At 34.8% G+C, this 10,318-nt stretch overlaps 1 protein-coding gene across 1 annotated transcript; it reads right to left on the bottom strand.

Annotated features, from left to right (window-relative positions):
• Positions 1–9,477: 9,477 nt before the first annotated feature.
• Positions 9,478–9,852, bottom strand: LOC116139109 (uncharacterized mitochondrial protein AtMg00810-like). Its single transcript, XM_031424782.1, has one exon. The coding sequence runs from the start codon at positions 9,850–9,852 to the stop codon at positions 9,478–9,480; it is 375 nt and encodes a 124-aa protein (XP_031280642.1).
• Between the last annotated feature and the right edge of the window lie 466 nt (positions 9,853–10,318).

Raw genomic sequence — 10,318 nt, 5'->3', positions numbered from 1 at the left:
GGAGTGCTGAACAGGACTTTTAGAAATGTTTATTGCACTAGTGTTATCACAAAAGACAGTTATGCATTCTTGATCAAATCCATAATCACGTAGCATTTGTTTTAACCAAAGAACCTGTGTGCAGCGACTCCCTATAGCAATATATTTAGCTTCAGCTATGGAGAGTGAGATTGAATTCTGTTTCTTGCTATACCAGGTGATCAAGTTATTCCCGAGAAAGAATCATCCTCCAAATGTGCTTTTTCTATCATCCAAGCAACTTGCCCAATCAGCATTACTGAAATCCACAAGAGTAGGATTAGAATCATAAGAAAAGAAAAGCCCAAAGTCTGATGTTCCAGCAACATATTTTATAATCCTCTTAATAGCTTTAAAATGAAGCTCAGTAGGATTAGATTGAAACCTTGCACACACACCTACACTAAAGCAAAATCAGGCCTATTTGTTGTCAAATATAAAAAACTTCCTATCATGCTTCTAAACAACTTATTATCAGTCTTTTTACCTTTTTCATCCTTGGAGAGTTTAAGAGTGGAGCTCATTAGGGTGTTAGCATGCTTGGCAGATTCGAGATTGAATCTTTTGAGCATGTTTTTGGCATACTTAGACTGGGAGACAAACATGCCACAATCAATTTGTTTTATTTGAAGACCAAGGAACATGCTTAGTTCTCCTATCTTACTTATCTCAAATTCATCTTTCATTAAACCAATAAATTTTTCTAATTGAGTATGTGAAGTGGAACCAAAAACAATATCGTCTGCATAAATTTGAACACACAAAAATTCACCTCTTTCTTGCTTTATGAACAAGTTTTTGTCAGCATTACTCTGGTGAAATTATGATAAAGAAGGAAGGACGTCAGCCTGTCATACCATGCTCTCAGTGCTTGCTTCAAACCATAGATTGCTTTCTTAAGTTTGAACACATGGTCAGGCTTATAAGGATTCTGAAATCTTACTGGTTGCTCAACATAGACTTCTTCCATCAGCATTCCATTAAAAAATGTACTATTCACATCCATTTTGGTAAAGTTCAGCTTTATACAGCAAGCAACTCCCAGCATTAGTCTTATGGATTCAAGCCTAGCCACAAGTATAAAAGTTTCATCGAAATCAACTCCTTTAACTTGGGTATACCCTTGTGCAACAAGTCTTGCTTTGTTTCGCACAATGTTCCCAAACTCATCTGATTTATTCTTGAAAATCCACTTCGTTCCAATAACATTAATCTCTCCAGGTCTGGGAACCAGTTTCCACACGTTATTTCTCTTAAACTATTCCAGCTCCTCATGCATGGTAGCAGTCCAGCAATTGTGTTCAAGAGCCTCCTTTGCATTCTTAGGTTCTAAAAGGGAAACATAACATAGGTTAATAATTTCACTCAATGTTTTACGTCTAGCGACCAATACCTCATCCGGATTTCCAATCACTATAGATGGTGGATGAGCCTTTTTAATCCAAGAGGGTGGTTCTCTAGTTTTGGGTGTCTTTTGGTGAGTGATTTCATTATATAAATCAACAATCAGTTCAAGTCCTTGTCTCTTTGGGAGAGATCCTTTTCGAGCTGCAGATGTGTTCACTTCAGATTTTGATGTGGTCACATCTTTAGGAGAACTTGGAGTGGGCACATTGTAATGGTCAATGGTCACATTAGGAGGTGACATTAAGTCATCAATATCATCTTTATGAGGAAACTATGAGAAATCTTCTAAATCAGAGAAAACAACATTAAATGATTCAATTATGTGTTGAGTTCTCATATGGAAAATCCTATATGCCCTACTATTTGAAGAGTATCCGAGAAAAACACCTTTATCACTTTTGGAATCAAATTTTCCTAGGAGATCTCTATCATTCAACACATAGCACTTGCATGCAAAAACATGAAAGTAGGACATATCAGGCTTCTTACCTTTTCGTAACTCATATGGAGTTTGTGAGGTACCTTTCCTTAGAAAAACTCTGTTTGCAATGTGACATGCAGTGTTGATTGTCTTAGCCCACAATCTTGTTAGTAATTTTTTGTCATTTAACATAGCTCTTGCCATTTCTTGAAGAACTATATTCTTTCTCTCCACAACTCCATTCTATTGAGATATTTTTGGAGCAGAAAACTCGTGCCATATACCCTGCGAATCACAAAAACTGGAAAAATCAGTGTTCTCAAACTCCCTTACATGATCACTTCTTATCCTCACAACTTTCTTCACCCTACAATTTTGTTCAACTTGAAGTCTTTTGATCAGATTTTGAAAGACTTCAAATGTATCAGAATTTTCCCTTAAAAAATCAACCCAAGAGAATCTAGAAAAGTCATCAACACACACAAAGACATGTCTCTTAGCTCTTAAACTTTCAGTTTGCATAGGCCCCCATCAAATCCATATGAAGAAATTCTAAAACACATGAGGTATTCAACTGAGACAAAGATTTGTGAGGAAACTTAGTTTGCTTACCTTGTTGGCACGGGCCACAAACTTTACCTTTTGGGAACACTAGTTTAGGTAAACCTTTCACAACATCCTTTTTAGAGAGTTTTATAAGATCTCTGAAATTCATGTGTCCAAGTTTTTTGTGCCACACATCAATATCATCTGATTTGGAACTTAAACATGAAACTTTGTTAGTCAAAAGATAATAATTATCATTTGATTTCTTTCCTTCAAGAACAGAAGTACCATCATCATTCAAAACTTGACACACATTTTTTAAAAAGTTCACAACACAACCTTTATCACAGATTTGACTTATGCTTGTGAGATTAACTTTAAGACCTTCAACATAAAACACATCATTCAGAATAGGAAAGCCAGGAATAACAATAGATCCTTTGCCAAGGATTTTACCTCTTTTGCCATCACCATAGGTCACATGACCAACCTCAAAAAATTCAAGATCAATCAACGAACCTTTGTTACTTGTCATGTGCCTTGAACAACCGTTGTCAAAGTACTATTGGTCATTTTGAAATGCAAGTAATGATGTATGAGCAACCAAACAGTTGGTACTGGGCTTAGGTCTCCATATTTTTCTATTCTTGAAAAAATTGTTTTGATGCGGGGTTTTCTGAGAGGGAAAAACATGATTTCCAATGCATCTTTTCAAATATGCAATGAGCTTGAAGCAGTTTGGTCTAATATGACATTTTTTTTTTTGACAAAAATGACAAACAGGAGTAAACCTTTTTACCTTAAGAAGAGAATCAGAAGGTGCATCAATAACCTTCTAGTCTGAAACTCTATTAACAGTGGTGGTCACTGATAATCCTAGGATTATACTGTTTTATCTATGCTTTTTGGTTGGATTTTGGATACTTCTTCTTAAGTTTGTGCCTGAATTGCAACTTAATTTCATATATTTTATGTTTTAGGACAAAACGTGCAGTTAGAGCAAATACTGAGCAGAATTGAGTTTCTGGACCCAGAAGCAAGCGAATTTCAAGATTTGGGAAAGTTCTGATGTAGATTCGAAGCACTATGAAGCTTGTTCCTATTGGAGATCACAAAGATTGAAGATTCAAGCAAAGAAGCAAGTGGACGGCAGTGTCATAGATTCAGAAAAGTTTACCACAGTGAAGTATATTCCTCACCGTGGTGAGAAACTCTCACATTAGATAGTGAAATAGAAGCCAACTTGATGCTACGGTGAAGTCTGTAATTTACAGTTTATTAAAACTATGCGTTTTAATTGTATGAGATGAGTCTTAGGTTTTGAGGATCGACTATATAAGTTGGACTTAGTTATTTTAGAAGGGAGTTCGACTTTGTTTTGGAGAAAGAAGAGAGAAATTGAAGATTGGAAGTCTTTGGGTTCATCAATTAGGGAAGATCTTACTCTCTTTTCGTTATTCCATCATGTTGAATTCTTTGTTTGCAGCTTTTATTTTGAATTGCTTTATTTTTAGTATGAACTAACTCACTTTTGGGTTAGGGTTTTGATGTAATTGGGATTTTAATGTCTAATCAATAAATTGATGTTGCTTTCACATTCTATTGCATGGATTGTGTGTTTACTCTACTACTTATTGAAATTACTTGTTGAACATGATGAGACTGAGAAGTGAATCATGTATTAGCTTCTTAGGGTAAATGCCATTGATTGATTGAATACTAGAGATAGGTTTGAGAATCCATAAAATCAATTTAGGATTCCATTTAACTTAACGGACTTGGAACTATTAACCTTCAAATTGTTGGGTACGGAAGCTTAATAGGGATAAGTAGGAAAACATAGCCTAAGAAGGTATGTTTTACATGTTAGGGTGTCCGATTTATAATCCTTGCATGTGAATGCAGAAGTAACAGAAATCATAGATTAATTCATAAAATCCTAGTGAAGTCAAAACCCTAACCGCTTTGTTTTAATTGATATTTCTCTTGAATTGATTTTCGCTGCCATTAATTAGCTTTTAAATTATGTAGTGGATTTTGTTTTAACTTTAGCTTGATTTCCCTCCCGCAATCCAAACATCTTTCATTTACTCTAACTTGATACAAAACTAGGAAAATCAGTGCTTAACACACAATCCTTGTGGGAACGATACTCTACTTATTACTTTATTACTTTTTGCGACTAGTGCACTTGCTACAGATTGCATGTTGTAAAATCAATGCATCAATCAAAACTGGTTTCGAGGTGCTCACTTTAATGAAAGTGGTCACACCAGGTTTGGAAGAACTTGCTTTAGGAGAAAAACCCAATCCAGTTTTGTCACCAAAAGACTTCCCTTGGCCAAGAACTTCATCAAGTTTAAAAGAACCTACATTCAATCTTTCAACAATGGCATTAAGCTTGATTTAATAGGAGTTCCTTGTTGGATAAATCAATAAACAAGGCATTCAACTTATCATTCAATAGTTTTTTATCTTCAGTTACGGTGCAGTTTTCAAATTCAAGAGATTTGATCTTCTTGATGGCTTTCGCCTCTGACTCATACATCTTGTCATAAGCCTCTTGTTGTTCTTTATAAATATCACTTGAGTCATCTGAGAACACACTACTATTATCCTCTTGGTTAGCTGTAAAGGCCAAGAAATTCTCATCCTCATTCGTGTCATCACATCCACTCTCAGTATCCTCACTTTCACTTAGAGTGGCAGCCATGACTTTTTCTTTTTTCTTTAGAGTGTTCCCACATTTTGATTGAATGTGTCCATACCCTTCACATTCATAGCACCTGATGTCTTTTTTTTTTTTTTTTTTTTTTGTCATTATCTCTCGAAAATCGTTTCGAGAAGGCACTTTGACCAACCTGATTAGTGGACTTCTTTAGAAAAGGTTGTTTAACAACCTCAACTTAGGCTTTCTCATATTCTTTTTCAAGAATTTAGCAAATTTTTTTGTGAGCAAAGCGCACTCATCTTCCTCACCATCACTAGAAACAACACTAAGAGTAGGTTCAGATGTTACCTCATACTTTAGAGCAAGACCCTTTCCTGGTTTCTTCTCCCATTGTTTCAGATTGAGTTTGAAAGTCTGAAGTGATCCAATGAGTTTATCCAGCTGTATCTCATCCAGATTTTGGCATTCTTCGATAAAGGTTGCTTTAGACATGAACTTCATAGGCAATGAACATAAGACTTTCCTAGCAAGTTCAACATCAGTATAGATCTTACCCAAAGGAAAGCATTCATTTGTGATATCACACAATCGACCATGAAAATCAGTGATAGACTCATCATCATGCATAAACAGGTTTTCATAATCAGTAATCAATCTCCTAAGTCTGATCTTTTTAATCATGTCAGTTCTTTCATTCTTAACTTGGAGTCTGTCCCATGAGTCTTTAGCTGTTTCACAATTGGCTATATTTTTCATTTGGCCAATACTGACAACATTAAAGAGTGCATGGAGAGCTTTAGAGTTGAAATTAGACTTTTCCAACTCAGCTTTGGTCCATTGATCTAGGGGTTTCCCCTTGCTACCTCTTTGTTCAATCACAACTTGTGGTTCTTTCCAACCAGCGACACAAGCATTCCAAGCCCTTTCATCAATAGATTTTAAGAAGGCGTTCATCCTAGGTGTAATGCTTTCTTTCTAGCTAGTATACTCGTAAAATAATCAATAAAACTCATTAAAAATATATATATAAGAAAATACACATATATATACGAGTAATAAAGTATGGGCCCATATTTAATTTTCTTTATATACAAATATTTACAAAATGTTCTAAAAAGTAGCAACTTGACAGTGTAACCCAACCCTTCCACTGCGTGACGTTCCGAGCAACTATAACTCATCTATTACCTGCAAAACATTAAAAACAATGGGGTGAGCACTAATGACTCAATAAGTAAACCTGATATGCTACCCTTCTCTCTCCGTTGCTTAAATGATGAATTTTTTTTCCGTACATCATACTTCCCGATTATTCTCTATTCTTTCTCTGTTCTTTCTCATTCTTTCTCTGTTTTGCTCACTATTTTTCTCTCAATTTTCTAATTTTTCACTACTCACGATAATGAGCATAGTATTATGCATATTCATTATGCAAATGCACAAATGCATAGATTATGCATTTTCTTTTTTATTTTTCTTATTCTTATTCTGTTTCTTTTTCTTTATTTCTTTCTTTCTTTTCTAGTCTTTCTTTCTATTCTTTCTTTCTTTTCTATTCTTTCTTTCTATTCTTGCTTTCTTTCTTTCTATTCTTGCCGATCGGACTTGGTTGAGGCATGAATTTGGAGCCTTGGCCTTGTGAGTGAATTCTCTAATTCTGGGTACAGTTCTCATCCAAACACACTGCTAACGGACTATACAATTCTTCTTTCTAAATTTTGAGGCCGCTCACTAAAGGCGGTATGCATGTGGGACTATGTCACTCACGGCTCCCCATTGCAGCAACCTTCTCTTCTTTTTATCTTTTTTTTTACACTTCTTTAAGAAAAAATCAGATTTGAATATCTTTAATATTCTCACTTCTTTCTATTTTCTCTTTAACATATTTTAGGGCCTTTTCATGCTCTTATGAATATGTATGCATGTTGATGGTTTCATGCTTATAATTATTTCTAAATTCAACATATTTAAATGCAATTATGCATTATGGAATGCAAACTATCATTCTCTGCCATCTACAAACTCATCCCAAAGTAACACATAATCATTCTCATACACGCACTTCTATTTGGCATTTCATCAAACAATTCATGTGCACAAATCAACACTAATTTGGCTACACTTCTATCTCTATTTTAGGCCACCAAAAATTTGGAATAAACTCCTCCATAATTAACACCAAATCTGCCCAAAATACACAATTCAAAATTTTCACTTCGATTCTTCCAAATCTCATCCAAACATTCATCAAATAACAACTACACCAACACAACTTCTCATGGATAGGTTCTAATCATTATTCAACACCAAATCCATCAACAATTTTACATATAACACATATATATGCATAAAGAAAGTTCTCTACACAACATAACTTAAATCATACTTAGGGTAGGATTTACTTACCTTGTGCTTGAGTAATTCCACTAGAATCTCTCTTTCTTTGGTAGACTTGTTCTTTCTCTAAAACCCTAAGCATAAACACTATAAGAATTCAACACTTTAAAAATTAATCTCACATCTATTGCAAGAATTCTTACCTTTGGGTGCTTAGGATCAAATCTCTACCAAAATCCAACTAAAAGCCCTCTAAAATCCTTGGAAATTTTGATGAAGAGATGAGAGAAATTGAGAGTGAAGTGGCGTGAGAGAGCATAGAGAATGATAGGGTCTTTTTGCTTGAACTCTTAGTATCTCATATTAATATGCATACTTTCCGATTTTGCCCTTGCACTTTCTTTAAAATTCCATCTATGTCCCTTATTCAATTACCATAATGCCCTCATTTTTAATACATTCTCCATGAAATTCTACCTCTTTTCACTCCCCACTTTTTCAACTAATTCTGAGTGAAAAGACCATTTTACCCTTAATGCAAGTTTAAGGCATTTTCTTCACATTCTCTCAAAATAACTTTAGCAAAAAAATCAACTAAAGGTATAAGAGCATAAATTAAATTACGTACCTACATGTGGGCATTACACTAGGTCTCTAGAAGGAAAAGCTAATTCCCTCCAACAATGGTGGTCTGAGTAGATCCACCTTCACCAAAAAAACTCATAGTGATAGGACAACAAATGTGGTCACACATATTAGAATGAGCATATCTGCTTAACAAGACACGAAATGAAAGACAGCACAAACAAGCAAAAACTCAGATTAAAGATATTAAAAACAAGCAAGGATCAACTGAAATAACTCTTCAGAATGTACTTTGACACCAAATGAAAGTTTTAAAGGATTACCAAGTGTTTAAAACTTATGCGGAATGGGTTGGTTGTTCAATTTTTAGTGCAAATGAGTTGTGAGAAACTTAATTAAAACATAAATCAAAGCAAGTAAAGAACACGCTCATTTTTACATGGTTCGGCATCAAGCCTATATCCATGGGACCATGTCCAGATGAAGTAAATTCACTATGAAATACTTATAAGTTCAAATACAAAGCAAGATAACCAAAGTTGTACAATACTTCATGTTTTCTACACAACAACTCTATCTTCTTTGGTTGAACTTCAAGTCCTCACAACAAGCTTCACGAGCATAGCACCATCATGTTGAAGAAGAGCTCCTCTCAAGATTCAACAATGAAGACAGGACAACAACTTACACACAAGCTCTCGTCACAATGGAAACAACATCCAAAGATCTCACATAAGGACAAGTGAGGATGGTAATTCTAAACCTATCAAATCATAGTAAGAAACCTTAACAAAAAATGAGAACCTCAAAGAATATTCAGAGAGGAAAACAAATGTAATCAGATTCCTTAAAGAAAAATGCCAGAAATGAGTGAATATATAGAGATCAATGCATCTAGGGTTGGGGGACAAAAAAGTTAAATAACAACTTTTGTGTTTTTCTTTTTGTACAAGAAATTTGGGACCACAGATAAAAGCAATATTCCTTTTCTCTCACAGCAAATAAAAGGTGGACAAGTGTAAAAGAACAAAACAGAATATCGACAAGGAACAATATTGTCCAAAAAGTAAAACGAGTGTGTGAAGTGTGATTGAGGGGAAAATATCTACCAAAAGTATTGTGTACACACACATGCTAAAGTGATCATATTTGTGAAGGTGTTCACCTTCAGCAAGTGTGCCTACAATGGCAGAAAAGAAAAAATAGTGCAAGACTCCAAACAGGATCATAAGGTGACAAAAACATTAACAAAACCTATGTCCAAGAAGAGCCTTGGTTAGAATGTTAGCTATCTAATATTCAGTAGCTACATATTGTATAGTCAATTTTTTCTCAGCAACTAAATCCCTGACATAATGCACATCTATTTCAATGTGCTTGGTTCTTGCATGAAATACAAGATTAGAGGATATGGCTCTTGCACTCATGTTGTTACTCTACAAAACAAAAATGTCCTTGACTTCAATTCCAAGTTCTTGAAACAGGTCTGGAGCTAAACTAACTCAGTTGCAGCTTGACTTAGTGACCTATACTCAGTCTTTGTTGAAGATAAGGAAACAACATTTTGCTTTCCAAAGCTCCATTGGACTAGATTCCACCCAAGAAAAATGTTATAGCCACTCATTGATTTCCTATCACTAACATCATTGGCCCAATCTACATCAGGATACCTTTCAAGGATAAAATGTTGAGTTTTTCTATGAGCAACATTTTGAGCTTGAAGAAATTGACTTAGCTTAGTGATTGTAAAAGCTAAATCAGGCCTTGACAAAGTAAGATATTGTAATCCTTCAATAATTCTTCTGTATAAAGTAGAGTAATCAAATGGTTCACTGTCTTCTTTACTAAGCTTGATTCCAACTGCCATAGGTGTATTTCAAGGCTTGGAATTTGACATGCCAGCTTTGTGGAGTAATTCTTGAGCATATTTGGTTTGAGTAAGAAGCAAGCCTAAAGCATCTCTTTGAACTTCAAAGCCAAGAAAATAATGCAATACCCCTAAGGTTTTGAGAGCAAATTTGTTGTTCACATTAGCCACAATCTAAGAAATTAATTAAGAACCATTTCCTATAAGTAAAATATCATCCACATATGCAAGGAAATAGATTACTTGACCTCATTTCTTGAAGTGAAACAAGTTGACATCACTTAAGCAAGACAATTTTGAGTTTACCAAACCAGGCTTTGGGAGCTTGTTGTAAACCATTTAGTGCCTTCTTTAACTTGCAAACATGTAGAGGTTCAGACAAGTTAAAAAAACCCTCAAGTTGTACCATAATACATTCTCAGTTAACTTTCCATTTAGACATGCATTGTTGATGTCAATTTGCTGG

Source organism: Pistacia vera, unplaced genomic scaffold, assembly GCF_008641045.1.
Source record: "Pistacia vera cultivar Batoury unplaced genomic scaffold, PisVer_v2 Contig347, whole genome shotgun sequence".
NCBI classification, from domain to species: domain Eukaryota; kingdom Viridiplantae; phylum Streptophyta; class Magnoliopsida; order Sapindales; family Anacardiaceae; genus Pistacia; species Pistacia vera.
This window is presented reverse-complemented; position numbering and strand designations above follow the sequence as displayed.